The sequence below is a fragment of the Rutidosis leptorrhynchoides genome, chromosome 2 (genome assembly GCF_046630445.1).
Source record: "Rutidosis leptorrhynchoides isolate AG116_Rl617_1_P2 chromosome 2, CSIRO_AGI_Rlap_v1, whole genome shotgun sequence".
Classification (NCBI taxonomy): domain Eukaryota; kingdom Viridiplantae; phylum Streptophyta; class Magnoliopsida; order Asterales; family Asteraceae; genus Rutidosis; species Rutidosis leptorrhynchoides.
The window spans coordinates 100553541-100574763 of record NC_092334.1 but is presented as its reverse complement, the minus strand read 5'-3'; the positions used below and the strand labels follow the sequence as shown (position 1 = coordinate 100574763).

Below are 21223 nucleotides of genomic sequence, written 5' to 3'. Positions count from 1 at the left end.
ATAACCTTTATTTCATAAATAAAGGTTTAAAAAGCTTTACGTAGATTATCAAATAATGATAATCTAAAATATCCTGTTTACACACGACCATTACATAATGGTTTACAATACAAATATGTTACATCGAAATCAGTTTCTTGAATGCAGTTTTTACACAATATCATACAAACATGGACTCCAAATCTTGTCCTTATTTTAGTATGCAACAGCGGAAGCTCTTAGTATTCACCTGAGAATAAACATGCTTTAAACGTCAACAAAAATGTTGGTGAGTTATAGGTTTAACCTATATATATCAAATCGTAACAATAGACCACAAGATTTCATATTTCAATACACATCCCATACATAGAGATAAAAATCATTCATATGGTGAACACCTGGTAACCGACAATAACAAGATGCATATATAAGAATATCCCCATCATTCCGGGACACCCTTCGGATATGATATAAATTTCGAAGTACTAAAGCATCCGGTACTTTGGATGGGGTTTGTTAGGCCCAATAGATCTATCTTTAGGATTCGCGTCAATTAGGGTGTCTGTTCCCTAATTCTTAGATTACCAGACTTAATAAAAAAGGGGCATATTCGATTTCGATAATTCAACCATAGAATGTAGTTTCACGTACTTGTGTCTATTTTGTAAATCATTTATAAAACCTGCATGTATTCTCATCCCAAAAATATTAGATTTTAAAAGTGGGACTATAACTCACTTTCACAGATTTTTACTTCGTCGGGAAGTAAGACTTGGCCACTGGTTGATTTACGAACCTATAACAATATATACATATATATCAAAGTATGTTCAAAATATATTTACAACACTTTTAATATATTTTGATGTTTTAAGTTTATTAAGTCAGCTGTCCTCGTTAGTAACCTACAACTAGTTGTCCACAGTTAGATGTACAGAAATAAATCGATAAATATTATCTTGAATCAATCCACGACCCAGTGTATACGTATCTCAGTATTGATCACAACTCAAACTATATATATTTTGGAATCAACCTCAACCCTGTATAGCTAACTCCAACATTCACATATAGAGTGTCTATGGTTGTTCCGAAATATATATAGATGTGTCGACATGATAGGTCAAAACATTGTATACGTGTCTATGGTATCTCAAGATTACATAATATACAATACAAGTTGATTAAGTTATAGTTGGAATAGATTTGTTACCAATTTTCACGTAGCTAAAATGAGAAAAATTATCCAATCTTGTTTTACCCATAACTTCTTCATTTTAAATCCGTTTTGAGTGAATCAAATTGCTATGGTTTCATATTGAACTCTATTTTATGAATCTAAACAGAAAAAGTATAGGTTTATAGTCGGAAAAATAAGTTACAAGTCATTTTTGTAAAGGTAGTCATTTCAGTCGAAAGAACGACGTCTAGATGACCATTTTAGAAAACATACTTCCACTTTGAGTTTAACCATAATTTTTGGATATAGTTTCATGTTCATAATAAAAATCATTTTCTCAGAATAACAACTTTTAAATCAAAGTTTATCATAGTTTTTAATTAACTAACCCAAAACAGCCCGCGGTGTTACTACGACGGCGTAAATCCGGTTTTACGGTGTTTTTCGTGTTTCCAGGTTTTAAATCATTAAGTTAGCATATCATATAGATATAGAACATGTGTTTAGTTGATTTTAAAAGTCAAGTTAGAAGGATTAACTTTTGTTTGCGAACAAGTTTAGAATTAACTAAACTATGTTCTAGTGATTACAAGTTTAAACCTTCGAATAAGATAGCTTTATATGTATGAATTGAATGATGTTATGAACATCATTACTACCTTAATTTCCTTGGATAAACCTACTGGAAAAGAGAAAAATGGATCTAGCTTCAATGGATCCTTGGATGGCTCGAAGTTCTTGAAGCAGAATCATGACACGAAAACAAGTTCAAGTAAGATCATCACTTGAAATAAGATTGTTATAGTTATAGAAATTGAACCAAAGTTTGAATATGATTATTACCTTGTATTAGAATGATAACCTACTGTAAGAAACAAAGATTTCTTGAGGTTGGATGATCACCTTACAAGATTGGAAGTGAGCTAGCAAACTTGAAAGTATTCTTGATTTTATGAAACTAGAACTTTTGGAATTTATGAAGAACACTTAGAACTTGAAGATAGAACTTGAGAGAGATCAATTAGATGAAGAAAATTGAAGAATGAAAGTGTTTGTAGGTGTTTTTGGTTGTTGGTGTATGGATTAGATATAAAGGATATGTAATTTTGTTTTCATGTAAATAAGTCATGAATGATTACTCATATTTTTGTAATTTTATGAGATATTTCATGCTAGTTGCCAAATGATGGTTCCCACATGTGTTAGGTGACTCACATGGGCTGCTAAGAGCTGATCATTGGAGTGTAGATACCAATAGTACATACATCTAAAAGCTGTGTATTGTACGAGTACGAATACGGGTGCATACGAGTAGAATTGTTGATGAAACTGAACGAGGATGTAATTGTAAGTATTTTTGTTAAGTAGAAGTATTTTGATAAGTGTATTGAAGTCTTTCAAAAGTGTATAAATACATATTAAAACACTACATGTATATACATTTTAACTGAGTCGTTAAGTCATCGTTAGTCGTTACATGTAAATGTTGTTTTGAAACCTTTAGGTTAACGATCTTGTTAAATGTTGTTAACCCAATGTTTATAATATCAAAAGAGATTTTAAATTATTATATTATCATGATATTATGATGTACGAATATCTCTTAATATGATATATATACATTAAATGTCGTTACGATAATCGTTACATATATGTCTCGTTTCAAAATTATTAAGTTAGTAGTCTTGTTTTTACATATGTAGTTCATTGTTAATATACTTAATGATATGTTTAATTATCATAATATAATGTTAACTATATATATAACCATATATATGTCATCATATAGTTTTTACAAGTTTTAACGTTCGTGAATCACCGGTCAACTTGGGTGGTCAATTGTCTATATGAAACCTATTTCAATTAATCAAGTCTTAACAAGTTTGATTGCTTAACATGTTGGAAACATTTAATCATGTAAATATCAATCTCAATTAATATATATAAACATGGAAAAGTTCGGGTCACTACATAGATAAGTTGATTTAGTTGGATTTGTGCACCCTTAAAAACAAGGCTAGGGCCATGAAACACACCTCCATGGCTCCATATGAGAATTAAAAGTATCACATTCAGCATTATTTGAATTAATATTAAATTTAAATGATAAGAATCGAACATAGTTGAAACAAATACTGTAACATAATCAGGCACAAGTTTAGGTGATAGAATTGTGTGCAAGATTTATTCGCTTTCGAAAAAACTACAAGGCTTAAATGAATAAAGAAATTGGTAAGTTTTTCCCCATTCGAATAAAGTAAAAAACTTTGTACAGTAACACTTGTTTACCGCTTCTCGCACTACTGGCGCAAATGCGCAATGGTTCCTTCACAAATTTTGTTTGTCTGCATAGTAAGTGTTGATTTTTATCTCTTAGAAAGGAGCACCAAATTGTTCATTTGTGACCCAAAAGTAGCAAATCCAAAACAGCAGTAAACAACTAAAATTTCACCAATTAATTGTTCTTCATTATGAAATAAATTCGAATTAAGAAGACGTTCAAACAGTATGAGCGATCAAAAATGAAGGATTTACATCTAAATAACATAGCAGAGGCTAAAATAATATCTGGCGGTTCAGCAGAACATATGACTAGCCAAACCCAAATCCTTCACTGGCTTCATGAATAGCAAGTAGCAATCGCTCCTGAAGCTGTTCTTTGGATGCGTATTCAGGAAGATCTAACTGGTTGAAGCTGCAAAAATAACATAAACAAATTGAGTTGCAAAATATATATATATATATATATATATATATATATATATATATATATATATATATATATATATATATATATATATAATAATAGAAGAAAGAACAATAAAGCAAGCAACTTTAAAGAATACAAACCAAGTGTGAGCTGATGGCAGCCTTTCTGGAGCTCCATAAGCTTTGTGTATTTGAAATCTCTGTGGACCAGATATACCTTGCAAAGCTTTAAACCCTTCCAATGGAACCTAAGCAATATATACAAGATATAAATCTATTAGAGCGCAAAGCAGCAGGCGATAATACCGTTCCAATTATAGAAGTACGATAAAATGGAAACTGGTGTGTTCGTAGATTGTATATATGTTATTAACAGATTATATTTGTATATAGTTTGCAAGTAAAAAATGTTAAAGTTCACCAAAGATAGTCGAAAGCAATATAGTAGTTTTGATCTTTTAGGATATTAAGATTACAAAACATAAATTGAAATGCTTTTATATGTTGTTATACATGTAAAGAAAATACCTCCCAAGACATAAGGATACAATAAGATCCTCCCAATTAACACCTTAAGTAAATAATGCAAATTATATTATATTTTTTTAACAAAAATGAAGTCATAATGAACACACCTTTGATGTACCAGTCACAAATTGCAGCAATCTTGCCCGGTCTTCCTTGTTGAATGCTTTGACAACATCCCAAAACCACACAATTACAATAGAACCTACGGTGTATCCTGTATATTCAGCGTTGGCCTTCAGATCATCCACTGCAAAAACAAAAAGTTAATACACGATAGTACTCTGAAGATCATTAACATATTTTATATGGACAGGTTAGCTAACTCACAATCGATTTCAGGAAGGCCGCTAATCAGCAGCTCAAGCTCTTTATCGTTAAAAATAGAAATGAGGTCACGGGGTATCAACTCATTAAAACCATCGAGGAAGGAATTGATTTGAGGACGAATCGCATTTGTAAGTATGTGTTCTGCAACAAGATCCACATATTCATGCTTTGTTTCTTCTGTGACTCTTATATTTCGTCCACCCGGTTTGAGCTCATAATCAGTAACCTTTTCCAATACAAACAAAAGAAAACATTCAGTAATTTAATTATGCAGTTGAATGAGAACTATTATGCGATTTAAGACTGTTTACGCACCTCCGTCTTCTCATAGAGTATGTGCTTTTCTTCATCAGCATCCATGCTAAATGTCAGGTCCAGAATGTCACTTACATCATTCTGATAGAAAAAAAAAGGACAATTGTATTTAGAAACCAGCATGCATAATGACGAAGCAACATAACCTCTAGAAAACAAAATTTATAAATTTTATGACTATGATAATCCATATGTTTGAAAGTACTTGCCTCCAGCAACCATTTCAGGTTCTTGTAATAATCAGGATCAACGGCCTCTATATCATGATATGTTACCTTCACACCAAGAATATGCTTATAGAAAGATCTGGTGAAGTAAACATCCAACAGTTGCCCATCGAACAGAGCTTTAGCAACCTATAAAAAAGAACATAAACCCTCATTAAACATCAACGGAAAGATACATATGTTGTATTATTAAATTAATTAAAATACATATTATAAAAAAAGGATTCTTAAGAAGGTACCACGCGGCCCACAAACTTGAAGTAAGAAAGATGCTCGGTCTGATATACAGAATTAGGGTTTGGCTGGAATGTTGCATTGTTTCCTCCCGTTGTAAAGAGCAAAGCTCCTTTATCAAATATAACTCTAGACAACAATTGATACCATTCTCTAGTCAAACCACCAGCATCAATACCCTCTTCACCTTGAAAATGGACATTTAAACGTCCTTTTAAGTCCTGAGTGGGTCGCATCCGTAACTGATTATAGGAATCTTCTAAAACATACGCTCTTCTAACACTTATTCTCAATGGACCACTTAGATGTTGATCATGTTGTTGTCTAATCCTAGAACGAAAATAGGACCTTTTGTTATCAAAATCAATTAATCTAGGTGCTTTCAGCATCATAGACAGCGACTTCTCCAACAAGCTGGGATTTTGTCTAACAAACGCATTCAAAAGCCGCCTATGCTTATCAGCAAACCTAGCAAAGGTCACCGCACCATCAATTCCGGCCCCACTTGGTGATGAATTTCCAGAAAACTCTTTAACTTCAAGCGCTGTGGCACAGGCATCATCTTGTTGCACAAGAGAATTGTTAGGTTGAAGCTTTTCACAAAGGACCAAAAAGGCCTCAATAAAGGGCAAAAGCCTCTGAGTTCCAGGGGGTAGAGGAGGCGATAAAGATGAAGCACCAGTGCCCTGCACATGCTCGCCCGTATTCGCATTTGACATTACCGAAGAGAGCGAGCCCTGAGCCAGCTGTGACTCGGTTACACTTATACACTCACTTAATTCTTGCCATAATGGCTCAAGAGACATATTTAATTTCCGCATAGTAACATGCTCTTGATTGTCATCATATTTCACATCCTTGGCATCAATATCAGGTACTGTGAGCGAGCTAAGTGTTTGCAGGATCCGTAACACAGCAGCACCAGCCATTGACCCTGCACTCAATCCCAGCATATGTGTGTTTCTTAAAGTGACGAGTTCACGGATTGCGGACCCGCTAAGACTATGAGCTAAATCTGATAGCTCTATGATAAAGAACTTCCTATGTGATGAAACAACTGAAGCCAATTTCTTCAATATTTCCCCAGTAAGCATATAAACTTTATCTGATAGCCTGGAGAACAAATTATTCAGGTGTTAGATTTTTAAACTATGCAATATGTAAAAACATCATATTATCATTGGACACAAACATTACCCCTCATGCCCAAGAAGGCTGCATAAATTATGTAAATCAGGTTGAGGCAGCTTCATGAAGATGTCATACAAGTTCGCACTTTTGGAGTCATTTGAGATGGATAATCTGTCGCTATCAGTTTTATCATCCTGACTTGTTTCGGCTACTGCTGAGGAAGAATCACCCTGAGGCTGCGTAGCAGCTTCTTCAACTTGGGAACTGGTCGCTGGTTGTTCAGTACGAGACTGGGAATCTAATTTCGACGCAGCAGTGTATACAACCACTTGAAGTAAGCCCATGACCTGCTCCATATATACACAATACAATGAATATTAAACCCAAAACAACATTACCATGTCAGCAAAATCTGTCCAAGTGGGTAGGTTGGATAATTAGGTCAAAGTGGGTAGGTATGTTAAATGGAACACCTAAGAGGTCTTATGCATCAAAAATAAACCGAGTGACTATCCAATTTGATCCCTTCTCTTTTAGCTAATCATACCGGTATCACATGTCTTAAATAATATATACAAGGCATAACCCAAATAGACCCACAGAAACATAAATGGATTACAAGGTAATAGTGCAACAGAATGCTTGAAAGACTACCACGATACCAGATAACTAGAATACCTGTTCTAGATGGGCTATTGAGCGAAGGAAAAGTGGCTGGTTCAAGAGCTTTACTAATAATAATACAGGAGTATCACCCTCCGGTCCAGCAGGACTAGATGTTTCTCCTTCAACGACCTTCTCTTTCCCCTTATCCTTCTTAGCAACGTGTTTGATATTCAATGACTCGGGAACGAGTGAAGAGTCAAAGTAGAACAGCAAATTGGCAACAGAAGAATGATTTGTAGCCAAGTATGTCAAAATCTCAAGGACCCGGCGCAGGACAAGAGGTGGGAGACCTGTAAAGGTCAATTTTGTATCAACAGCATACCCACATCAAGTTTCAAACACAAAATAACATCATAATGAAGGAACCCATACCGTCTAAGAGCTGTGATCGACCATAGACAACATTAGACTGGCACCCATAAAGCCTCTGAGAATTTACTATGGCCAATCCACCTACAGGGCCTTCAGTCTCTATTTTGATCATTTCAAGTAGCAGAAAAACAAGAATTGATCTTGTACAACTATGAGCACATAAGTTCAAAAAGAGTCTCTGCAGCAGGCCTTTCCCAAGGGGCTGACAAAAAGAAGTCAAATGGTCAAACAAATAATAACGAGTTTTACTTCATGACTAGTTTACAAGTATCTAGATTGAGTAATTATTACCTGTGCTAGTCGTAGAAGCCTAATTAGAGCTTTCAATGCATCGGGATCCAGAAGTGGCTCCCCCTCAACTTCCTTCATTTTCAAGCTTTCTAAAAGAGCAGAAGACGTCCTTCGTCCTCCTATTGTAACACCAACACCCCTGTCGAATACTGCCTGTCTATCAAATCCCAAACCGTTCCTCCGATTATTGAGTCTATGACTGTTTCCAAACAAACTGCGAGCCTGATAGTGACTCATAGCTCTATCCCTGAGCATTTGTGCCTCTGCAAGTAATGGTGATGGCAACGCTGAAAGAACCGCCTCTGAAGACGTCAACAACACCTATAACACAACCAGAAAACAAACACGAAAACCGTAAGCATATATGTAAACAACTTTTTAAGTGGTGAAGTATATGATGCAAACCTCTTCGCGCAAATCAGCTGGAAAAGTGGCTATGATTGAAGCATTGTCCATATCTACAGGTTGCCCTTCAGCTTGATGTGCAACTCTCTGTGCACGTTGCTGGGCCAAAACTTCTGCCTGGATATCAGGAGGGAGAGCAGCTAAAAATTCCGGATCAATTTCTTCAGCTGTAGCAGGAGCAGGAGCGGGGACCGGAGCTGGAACCGGGACAGATTGGGCTTGTTGCGAAGCTAGGACCTCTGCCCTTAGATCTGCAGGTAGTGCCTCCAAAAAGGTTGGATCTATTCCATTAGTACTTGAGGCTACATTAGTTCTGTCAGTTTCATCTGATTGACCAACTTGATCATCATCCTGGGCAATGTGAGTGTCTTGTTCGGATGAATCCTGTACGACACCAACGGGAAGTAGCTGGTCTCCTTGATTTGCTTCAGAATCGGCAATGTTCATATCAACATCGGCATGATGGTCACCAGAAGTGAGCACATTATCACCCGCACTTACCAACGGCTGGTTGCTTGCCACGTCATCAGTTACCGACACCTCCTGAAACAAAACATGTCGAAATGCATCAAAAAATCACCATCACCAATAAAATAATAATCTATAAAATAACCATCGAGATGTAATGTACCAGCTGCTCATTAACACTTCCATTTCCTTCGCCTATATCCATGTTATCATGACTATCCAGTGTGTCACCAGCCTGTCCTACTGTTTGTTCAACATGGTCAGCGATTCGGTCAGCATTTTGATCATTCTCATCATGCTGACCTATCATCTGCTGAGCATCACTATCGGTGCCTTCTGCCGCTACCTGAATACCATTGGCTATTACTGAATTAGGAGGTTCCTCAGAACTGGATGGAGGAGCGATACTGTGTAATTGAGATATGAACAGCTCTTCAACAGCCTGTGCAATAGCAGTAGCCTGAGCACCCGGTTGTGGTTGACCATCATCGGTCCACCGACCATCACCTGGTCCTCTTCGTGGGGGTGAACGCAACGACTCCAAACCAACCGAAAAGTCAGCCACTTGTGGTGGTGAGCCTCCTCCAACTCTGTCACCAAAAACAGTAGATTGTACACGATCGAAAGGAAGAACCGGAGCATCAAACATGTAAAATTGGGCAACATCGAAGCTACCACCAGATAATGATTCCAAGTCTCGAGACGAATTCCCATGAGATGACCAGACCGAACCTAGTTCAGGAGATTGTGATGGTCTCACTAAAAGTGGATGTTGCAAACCGTTATTCCCCTCTGTACTGGATCTCTCAAACGAGGTTCTACTTTGCTGACGGCGGCGATCGAACCCTAGAGGCCGACGAAGGCCAAAAAGATCATCAACATTTACACCTTCGAACGGCTCTGCAGCAATGTCAATAAGTCCATTATCAGCTCCTGGTTGACCAAGTACCCCATCAAGAGCCTCTCGCCATCTTACTTCAATAACACGGTTTTCATGGTAATCATCATCTTCTTCATCGACCATTTCATCATTATATTCATCTCCTAAGCCAGTTTCATCATGGTCCTCAACATCCGTGTCAGCCAACGACATCAAAGCGGTACCATCTTCAGCTATATCCTCATCCTCATCGTCCCCGTCATCATCATCCTCGTCATCCTCACCATCATCGCCCATGTCATCATCGTCATCACCAGTATTATCGCCTCCCCTACTCTCAACATGAAACGTCATCTCTATCTGATCAGAATCCCTTAAAACACCACCGTCTTCCATCCCGTCATGCATGAATCCCTCGTTCTCAGTCTCATCCATTTCAATTCTCACGTCTTGCTCTAAAGACTGGTCAACATTTGACTGATGATCTCCATCTCTTACATCCTGAATTGTTTCTTCATTAAGTTGTTCAGCATCGTCAACAGTATCACTCACGTGTTGACTATTATCAGGATTACCCTCTGCTATCAAATTGTCTGGAGCATCAACCGTTTGATTATCAGGTCCCGCACCCAAAGTAACAGACTTTTTCTTGGCCAAATCAGATAATGTGAGTTGCTCAACCGCATTGGCAGCCCGGGTTAACCCTTCCAAAGCTTTAAGAATAATATTTACAACTTTAGGTGCATCAGGATGGTCAAGATCGAGCACCTGAAGAATGCTCGATAAACACGGGATCATTCCTCCATCAATCATTCCTTTAGCTATATCTGGTGAACATCCAGATCCGGGTACATTACTGGAGGATGAATTCTTCGACAAAATCGAATAAACCAAATCAACAAACGCAACCACCCTCTTATCAGGCAATAAACTGCTCTTAGATGAACTGTTAGCCACATTAGCAAATGAAGACATGGCTTTAACAAGTACGTTTATTACACGCCGACGACCTTCACTTGATCTCCCACACAAAACCACCAAAAACCAAGAAGCCTTTTCAGATAATTTACCTTTCCACTCATCAGATCCCGATGCCTTATCTATATCAGGATGTAAAAGTCTATGCATAACATGATGTACAATCCCTCCATGCATCTCCAGATCGCGTTTTAGAATTATTCCAACAGCATGTACATACATTAGAAGAATCTCACTCAGCAACTTTAGGACAAAAGTCACCTTAAGTAACCCTGCTGATCTTTCTGAAACATTATCTACTTCTTTCACTGTATCATCAACCTTTGTTTTACCCTTGTTGGAAACCGAATCATCAACCTCCATAGCAGAGTTGCTACAGTCATCCTCGGGAGGATATTTCAGTACAATTTCAAGCAGGTGATCAACAACCTGAAATTTTTTCTAAATTTCAATACAATTTCTGCTGTTCCAAAAAAAAAAAAAAAAGAAACGAAAAATAAAATAAAATATAAAGGGTGATCAACAACCTGTGTGAGGTTAGCAGGAATCTTCTTTGGGGATTTGCCACATTTCGTTGACCCATCTTGAGATTTATTTTCAGGCACACGATCAGTAGAAGATATTCCAATTTCAACACCAGGAGCTTTTGATTTCTCCTTTTCTTTTTCCTTTTCCTTATCTTTAGCCAATACTACAACCGTTCTGCCCCCTGTCGTTTCCAGCTGGCAAATGGCTTCTGCTGCCTTCATGAACACCTCGGGATCACGAGAAATTAGAGGCGCCATAGATGTTAAGAATGCTCGTGGGGGAAAACGGCCAGCATGACGGCTACCACTCAATACCTGTCGAATCTCCAATTCCATTGCTGTTTGTAAGGTTTGATGATCTTCAATAAGATGACGAACAATAGCAGAAGCCACGGTGTCATAACCAGGAAAAAAGCAAGACTTCGGGATACTGAAAAGATCAATCATGCCTCTATTTTCAAGAAACCGCAAAGCCAAAGAGTGTGTTTTTGTCAAACGAGCACACAACAATAGAACTGCTTGCATAACTATAGCAGGTACATGTCGTTTGATTAGCTCACATGCAACATTCAGCACCCTATTACCCTCTTCGACAGTCAAATAACCAGTCGATTTCCCAAATATCTTCACAAACGCATTGCCTGTATCAGTATCAACATTATCTGGAGTCGTGTTTTCCTCAATAGCTTCATCTCCTTGTTCAGATTCAGGTACGGGTTTCGTTTGTGCACCTTCTTTGACATCGGAAGAAATTTTGGGCTTGGACTGCAGCAAATTATCCAATATAAGAAGCAAAGCGCTGATGCATTTCGGAACCAAAAGTTCATTTTGTGATTCAGTTTCAGCTAAAAATTTCGTTAAAATGTCAACTGATATTGAAACAATCCCGTTTTTAACAGCAATTTCTCGAGCAGTAACATCTTCAGCAAGAAGCAACGCCAATGTGTGTGATATCATACAAAGACTAGTTGTCTCCTTTGAAATCTCAAGGGGGCAAAGTTGTAATTGCTGAATAAGATATGATATCACCTTTGTTCGATCTTCTCCATTATTCCTATTGCAGAACGTAACTAGCAAATCCGTCAAGGGGAAAGCCATCGAATCACTACTTCGAAACAGTTTCAAGGTCGCTGCAAGAATATCGTCAATAGGTGGTGTTGGTGTTTTGGCTTCCACCACTTCTGTTTGACCATCAGTTGACTTATCTGCATTATTATCAACTTTAGAAGTTTCAGATGAGTTCCCTAGTGATAAAGCAAGTGCCCGTGCCAGCTCATCGTCTTCCTGAACAGGATCATCAGCATGAGTAAACAACCATTCCATAGCCATTTCAACACTATTCGTTTCAACACGTCTTAACGCCTCCTCTGCTCGTGCCCTGCTAAACCCCATCTCCACAATTGTATTAATAGTGGCTTCATCGGGTGGTGGCGGCATGAACCGCTGATTACCGCCAGCGGGCCCACCACTGCGGGTACCTTTTGCATCACCAATACCGCAGTATACATGTGTGACCAGTGTCACAATTGTAGTAATGAAACCTGGATTACATCTTGGAAACATAGGGTGATTCCAGACAGGAAGTATAACATCTAAAACCTGAGATTGCAGCATACGAACAAACGCTTCCGGATCCCGAGGAACCGGGAATAATCCAATCGATAAACCAACAGCCACGGGTTGTACAAGTAATTGAGCTTGTGATGTTGAGTTTGGAGGCAAAAGAAGTGTAGAGTTCACAAAAAACTCTAGAAGGCGACAGTAACTCTGTAATGTATCAAGTAACCATGTACTGTGTGACAATTTGCTTACTCCATTATCAAGATCACCACTAGATGTTGAAGCAGAACAAGGCAATGTCCATAGCAACTGACTTGTAGCTTCAAAAGTATTAAGTAGCTCCTTAAAAGTCCCCTGAACATAGAAGTTATTTATCATTGCTGTATAGCATATTCGGCGCCTACTATCAAACGTTAACGCCGCCATGTGATCCACAACTTTCCCAAGATAACGACATTTAACCGACAACAGCGTATCGATCCCCGAACCTGTTGTGTACCCCGGGAAACTTAAAGCTTCAAGAAAAATCTTTGATAAAGCGGTTCCAATGTTCTTTGAAGCAGTAGTTAGTGATCCAGTTTCAGCTCTTCGACGATTAGATGACGGAAACCCTTTTACGAGTGTGGTAAAGAAAGACCGTATAGTAGAAGCAAGCTTGTTTAGATTTTCCATCACAATAACCTCGGGACTTTTCTTCTTCATATCTTGTGAAAAACCTGTTTCAGTGTTACTAACGGAAGTTTCGGGATCAATGTGTAAGGCTTCAAAATGTCTGCTAGTCCTTCCTCCTCTAATACGGGCTAGCCCATGTCGGCTACGTCGACTAAACCCTTCACCAGATCTAACCACTTGTACAAAGTCACGTTCTACACCCCAATGTGGATGTGAGCTTCTAACCGAAACCGGGTTCATATATCTTACAACCGGATTGCTTACATCATCATCACTTGCAGGAATTGCAGTTTCTGTACTAGTACTTTCAGGATCGGTTGCATTACTCGGTTTTTGTTCATCTACTTTAAAATCGGAACCCATAGAAACTTGCCAGAGTATTTCCTTATAAGCCGCACCAAGATCTTTCAAAACATCCGCATCAGATGTTCCAAGTTCAGAGACAAGATTTGTAGTCCCTTTTGATAAAGAATTCGAAAGAGTCAAAATACCTTCAAGACTCGAAAGGCACTTGGATACCTTTGTTCTTTTAGACTCTTCCAACTGTGCAATCTGCATACCTCCAAAAGATACAAGTAGCTCATTTGTCACTTTCAAATGCTCTTTCAAGAAAAGAGATAACGCTCGAGCAAGAGATGCAGAATGATGTGGCGAGAAGTTTTTAAACGCGATTGATATACTCTGGCCGAGAGAAACAGAGGAAGGCATCAATGGTAAGGTGAATAACTGCAACACAGCTTCGATCCCCTTTTTCTCAACGAATATACGACAGGTGTCAGAATTTTGAAGAATCGATTCAAGCAAACGAGCAGCATTGTTTACACAATCTGGTAAATAAGACTCAACATTCTGCAAAGATGTATCCGAAGATGACTCGGACTTGTTCGATTCGCCTGATTTATCATCTGCATCAGTTTCCATTGGAACCGAAGAACTTGAAGAGGCTTCAACGGTTAGAGAAACAACCTCGGACCCCGAACCGAGTTTCTCAAGGGCTTTCAAAATCTCGATGAGCATATCGACCCCGTGCACACGAAGTGAAGAAGCATGTCTCATTAGTTCATCGAGACCACTAGACAACGAGCTTGGAGTATCAGCCATAAGGGCGCGTAAGTAATTACGCGATGTAAATATTTTCACAAAGCACCTCAATGCGTTACGATCTTTTACTGCTTGGAGCCCATTATTACTAAGACATAGAGCGTCCAAACATTGAGGTATGCATGTTATTGCTTCAGCGGAACAGATCACGCCATCCATTATAGCGTCTAAAAATGCAGAGGGGAGATTAGCCTCCTCTAAGATCGAATAACAAGTAGGATCTTTATGAATAAGATCACTCATAACAATCGCTGCAAGCGAAAACATCCCACCACCAAAATCTTTTGCTTTTTTAAAAATCGAATGTAGACATTGTGGCAACAAACTTTCTTCAGAGCCATAAACACGAGCAGTGGTTCCTGGAGCATACGTTCCAAGTGATATGGCCCGCAGTAAAGCTTTCATTAAAGACCTTCGATGGTACGACACCAAAGCTTCAGAATAATGAGGCTGTGTATCGTCCAGCTCAGCAGATGTACAACTCTCCATTTGAACAGGGGTTGTACCATTTTCAACATGAGAAACTTCTGCCTTCAATCGGGAAATTGTATCATCTAACCCTCCCAGGTCACGAAACAAAGCAGCAGCCGGATTACTATAATCCATAAAAGCTTCCAGAACATGGACAGCAGTACTAACCAGATGCAAATGTTGAGGATCCATATTTTTAAGAAGAGGCAAAAGGGTCGGTATAAACCCTGCTTCGCGCATGGCAGAGCAACCAGACGAGGATGAAACTAAAACAGTCACCAAAGAAAGTAAAGCTTCAGCAAACTGAACAGACCACTTAGACGAATTACTGACCACGGCATCAATAGCCTTCTGCATGAGGCTTGATAAGATGCCACGATGCCCACCGGATGTTACAGCAGATAACACTGTTGGCTGGCGAGAGCGGTCTTGACTAAGAGCAACCAAAGAAAACAGACATAATATACGAATTTTTTCAGGGACTGCATCTTCATAGCTCAAAAGTGTGACTAACTCATTTATGAACTCGGGTTCAGTGTTAAAAAAAGAGACCAATTCATCAGTGTCACCGCATGCTTGTACTAGAACTATAAATGCATGCAAGCGGATACATGTGTACTGTTGTCGGGCAGCAAAGGAACTGAAAGCTCTTGAAAAACGCAATCTTGTCAGAAGTGAGAATCTTAACTTAGCTGGTACCTTATACTCTTCGATTATCTTGTGCAAAAGTTCAAGATCAGACTTGTCGTGAGTATTTATGTTTGGCAGATGGATTATCCGTAACCCTTGGTCTAAATTTTCTTCCTTTAACGTGTCGTTCGTTTCATAGAACTCAAAATGAAGGGTGTTACCCAGCTCGTGAGCTACCGGGTCAGATACGTTCTCTAAGGCACACGCAACCAACCCGAGCCCTTCATCTTTGCCACCCCAACCTTGTGCAAAATCAAATAACTTCGACTTCAATGATGCATCTCTTATAACGTGTTTCCCAATCGATTTCCTTAAGAAAGCTGACAGAGTTTGCAGACAGGCTTCAACCACATCAGCATCAGTGGAAGCCAGGAGGGAAGAAAGATGATTCTGCATTATATGAATTCAAATTAGAACTCGATATAAAATATAATACATATGCATATATACATTGTACATACAGATAAAAAGTAACGAGTGAAAAAGTAAGAAGAAAAAATTCCAGATAATTCACATAAAAAATTTCCAGGGTGAGTGTCAAAACGACCACAAGACTGACTAAAGAGATGTTGACAGCTAACGGCCACAAAGTCCACTCAGCTACTTCAAAATAAACAATTAGGACAGGTATAATATGACCATTGTGGCCTACTTATGAAAGCCTAGATGTAGTTCAGAAACGATTCAAGTAAGCTAGTCATCTCAAAATTCAATTACTACAATTCTTCCTTATTTCTGTTATTAGGAATAGTCATTACTCCAGCATTGCTAGAGCTATAAATGGGTGGTCTAACATCCTCAAAAAGAGAAAAGCAAGTATTGCATTGAAATGTCTCCTTTAAGCTTATTACACAATATGAATTGATATAGTCCGAAGTGGTCAGGGTAAATCATTGGAATTTTTTGTGGTTCGGAGTTTGTTATTATTAAGTAGATAGTTAATTTTTGTCATAACTTTCCTTCAAATGTAAGGACTTGTTTGCCAGTTTCTTGATAAGCAAGTTAGATTATTACTATTAATAAAACATTAGCTTTACGCTATTATTTAATGAAAAAAAATATCGAGTCATTGGGCATCAGGAGATCACTTCTCTAATAACTATCGGTGTTTTATACTTTTCGTTCTTTGTTTATTAATACAAATTCAGTCCTAATTCGTATCATATTCCTCATTTATCTGACTTTTTGTCATAAGAAATTAATTATTCAATAACATGAGCACATAATTGTAGTTTGCTTTGATACTATCTTTGTAAAATTAGACTTTTAAAGCAAGAATCATTTAAATTTAAATTCCCATCAAATCAAAAAAAAAAAAACCTATTGATTAAAACAATTCCAGATGAGTATATTCATATCCGCCTAAGTTGTTTACACGGTCTATCCAATATTTACTTTAGAGGAAATTAACCTCCTTGGAAGCCAATTTAGCGGACCCTGATGAACAAAGCGGTGAGGACACTTCCTAGAGAGCCGCTTAAGCATTTCAATACAAAATATACAAAAACGTCGTATATAACATAAATAAGTAGCTTATAATATGAAGATGTACCTCATAGGAGCTGTAGAAGTGCTTGTTTGTGCAGTTGTCCAAAATTACTCGTACAACACGTAAAATCTGCAACACAGCTTCCTTTGGGAATGGAGGGTCAGACTGCAAGAAATCATCCTCAACTTGCAAATCTTTCCTGGGTTTTATGTATTTCTCAAAGAAAGTATCAAAGTGGTTAAATAGTTCGAGCCAGTGATGAAAGTCTCCCTGCATCAGCAAAATTGGTCAGGCTCAACCAATATACAAGCAAAAAATTAGAACACCTTAAATAGAATTTCAAATATACCTTGTCAAAATCCCAGAAAAAGCTTTTCAAAGGCTCTTCGATACTTTCAAGCGGAGCAGCAATCACCCCATTAATAAAAGACTTGATTTTTGGAGGCTGATACACAGTAAATATAAACAATGTATCAACAAACATCAAATATATCATCAAATTCACACTAATAAAACACTGATGTTGCAAATATATTATACATACAGCTCAATTAAACGACTTTAAATTATAAAAAAGGCTTCTTTTTCCACAGCATAAACAAATGTCCATATGAACACATCAATTTCAAAAGTTCACAGAAGACAGAACTACATGAATTTTTAAATAACATACAAACTCATTATTTAATCATACAGAATTACATGCAACACACAGTAATATTCAAATAGTACAAATGTATCAACATCAGTTTCAATTTTTCTCTATTTGAAAAAAAAAAAAAAAAAAAAACCCTAATTTATAAAATAAACCCTAAACTACAACACTCAAATACACATGTTAGATAATATAATTAATTATAAAACAAAAATAAGCACAACAGTAATAAGATCACTAACCACTTCTGTTGCCCTCCGTCTTCGTAACTTCATATTGAAATCGACCAGATAAACAGCATTTGTCTACACACCGATCTATATATTAATCGTACGATTAAAACTATATACAATCAATCAGTTAATCGATTTGATGATCGAATTAAACAAAAGATCAATCGAATTAAGGAAACGGTTCGATTATAGGGTTTTCGAGGTGTAAGGGTTTTTTTTTATAAATTATTATTTAATTTAATTAATCGGCGGTTGATCAGAGATGGAAATTGAAAAGTGTTTGTGTGTGTGTTTTTGTGTGTGCGAAAGATAAGAAGAGCGAAAAGGGGAGAGAATGACTGGAGAAAGAAGAAAGCTTAATGATACTTTGCCGAGTCCTATGAAGAAGAGAGGTGAGATTTATAAAAGAAATTTATTTTTTAACCGACCTACTAATTGTTAATTTTAACAAAAATTTTATTTTATGTGTATATGTGTATGTGTATATTAAATATATTAAATTAAGTAAGATGATCCTCGATACCACTTTAAGTATATATGGATCAAAAAGTAGTGTGTGAAGATCACCTCTCTAATCATATACTTCGTATTAATTATTAATTAATTAAAATAAGTAGCTATGTTTTAGAAAGAAAAAAAAATACAACTTTACACTCAAATTGTATAGGACATCAATAAATTTTGATTCTAAAATAGTACCCCTTCATCTTAAAATATGTGTTTATATATCCATGTTAGTGTATCTAAAATAAGTGTTTAATCAACTTTACATTTTTATTACTACTTATTACTTGTATTTTCTACATGATTATTCCTAAAATAAAAAGTAAAAGTGACATTTTTAACGGTTAAAATGAAGGGTCTTTATACTTTACTTGTACTTATATTTGTGTATTTGTATATAAACACTAGAAAATATCTATTTTGAGAAAGAAGGAATATTGTAGCGTTAATCTATATATCGTTTTTTTTTTACAGATCTTGATTCATAAATAGTCGATGAAAAATAACAACAAAGTGTGAGAAACTTTTGGATGTGTATAAAATGAGATTAATGATTATCACACTTTTTTACATACTTGAACAGAGTTTCTCTTTCGGTTATTTTACCCCCCTCGAAGTAATGGTTAAAGGTCATTTTTCTCTTATTATCGAATGGAAAAGGTCAACAAAAGAAATGATTCTTTACTTAACAAACAATATTTCACTAAACTAAAAAAACATATAGATACAAGCAAGGAAAGGCATCACACCAAAAAGTACCGAGCAAAGTGCATAGAAAAGTGAATATGTTGTTTAGATCATACCAAAAAAAAGTACTTTAGTCAATTGGCAATCGTGTAACAATATTAACAACGATTATGATATATATATATATATATATATATATATATATATATATATATATATATATATATATATATATATATATATATATATATATATATATATATATATATATATATATATTAGGATATAGAGATCGTGCGTTGAACGGGTGAGTAAATAATCGTACAAAACCAATTAAGTTTATCAAACAATTACAGAGTATTTTTTTTAGAGCTAATATTTTCAATAAAATAATAATAAATGATAAAATTACTAAATTGCTAACATTTTATATAATAGTTAGTGTATGAAACTCGTTCATTACATAGTAGTTTAAAAAATAGCTAAAAATCAATTGCACTTTCTGAGTTTTTCAAACAGTGCAATTGTAAGTCATCAACTACCTTTATATAACATAAATTCTTTTCAGTTTAAGAGTCTATGGTGTTAATAAATTTTAAAAATGGTTTTTGATTTTTTCAACAATTATTTTTTAGGTTTAAGAGTCCATAGTGTTGACAGATTTCAAAAGTGTTTTTGAGTGGTGTTAATAGCATAACGACTACAATTTTTTTATTTATATCCATTAATATTTTTGTAATTATTTATATATAAATTATATACTACGTAATATTATCTATTAAATTTAATAAATTAACAATTAAAAGCTACTATGTTTTTTTTATAATAATACGACTATAACTAAAACAATAGTTAGAGAAAAAGAAAAGTTGACATCCTCTACCGACCGAGTTCTTCGGCCCATTCCTTCAACCAATTCATTTAAGATTTGCAATATACTTCGTATTCATTATTAACAATATTATGTATATTTATTAACTATTTTAAAAATAAATCACAATATATAAGATAATTTTTAGAAATAATATACTATTATCTTGTATAATATTATTATATACTCCGTAAATAAATAATTTGTTTAATGATAAATTATAGAATCATTTCCTTATACCCTATGATAGATACAATATATATATATATATATATATATATATATATATACATCCTTAAATAACTTTTAATTACATACCGACACGTCAGCAATAACTTTCTGTTATATATATATATATATATATATATATATATATATATATATATATATATATATATATATATATATATATATATAGAGAGAGAGAGAGAGTAGAGTGATCAGATGAGAACTTTTTTTGTGTGAGAACCTTGAAACTCAAAAATACACTGAAATTCAAGCAAAAAAAGTAAACTATCTAGTCATACTTATAATTGTTTTCTTACCAAACATACATGGCATAACAGACTTGGACACTTTGCAGAACCTGTTATGCAGGTCTTAAAGGGTACCTTTGGCTTTGACAATGACAATATCATGCCTTGTAATGTCTACCATAAGGCAAAACAGACAAGAGAGCCTTTTCCCTTAAGTGATCATGTGTCTAAAGACATAGGTGAACTTATTCACTTGGATATCTGGGGACCGTATAAAGCTACTACTAGGGAAGGGTTTAGATACTTCGTAAGTGTTGTTGATGATTTTTCAAGGGTTGTTTGGGTGTTTTTGCTCTCTCATAAAAGTGACACAACTGAAAACATTATGCAATTTGTTCATATGTTTAAAAATCAATTTAATAAACCAATTAAAATGTTTAGGAGTGACAATAAATAAAACGTTGGCAACTTTTATGAGTCATCAAGGTATTATTCATCAAACATCATGTTCATACACATCACAACAAGATGGTGTGGTGGAAAGGAAACATAGACATCTTTTGAATGTGACAAGATCTCTTCTATTTCAAGGAG

The 21223-nt window shown here is 36.0% G+C and overlaps 1 protein-coding gene across 1 annotated transcript; it reads right to left on the bottom strand.

Annotated features, from left to right (window-relative positions):
- Window positions 1–3608: 3608 nt before the first annotated feature.
- LOC139894368 (E3 ubiquitin-protein ligase UPL1-like) lies at window positions 3609–18291 on the bottom strand. The gene is made up of 17 exons (XM_071877615.1): window positions 18101–18291; window positions 17553–17648; window positions 17267–17473; window positions 11221–16104; window positions 8999–11122; window positions 8368–8910; window positions 7963–8283; window positions 7672–7873; window positions 7312–7589; window positions 6700–6980; window positions 5508–6615; window positions 5251–5397; window positions 5042–5122; window positions 4727–4952; window positions 4507–4646; window positions 4013–4119; window positions 3609–3857 (listed from the first exon to the last, which is right to left on the bottom strand). Exons 1-17 carry the CDS (start codon window positions 18131–18133, stop codon window positions 3755–3757), a joined length of 10881 nt encoding a protein of 3626 aa, XP_071733716.1. The 5' UTR covers window positions 18134–18291; the 3' UTR covers window positions 3609–3754.
- Window positions 18292–21223: the final 2932 nt, after the last annotated feature.

Bases quoted from the DNA above. Each gene is read 5' to 3' on its own strand.
- LOC139894368 (XM_071877615.1), bottom strand. From the start codon at position 18,133: ATGAAGTTACGAAGACGGAGGGCAACAGAAGTG. The intron at 6,981-7,311 runs GTATTCTAGTTA...TATATGGAGCAG, and splicing joins CAATAGCCCATCTAGAACAG to GTCATGGGCTTACTTCAAGT. The intron at 3,858-4,012 runs GTTTGTATTCTT...TTATTTTTGCAG, and splicing joins CTGCCATCAGCTCACACTTG to CTTCAACCAGTTAGATCTTC.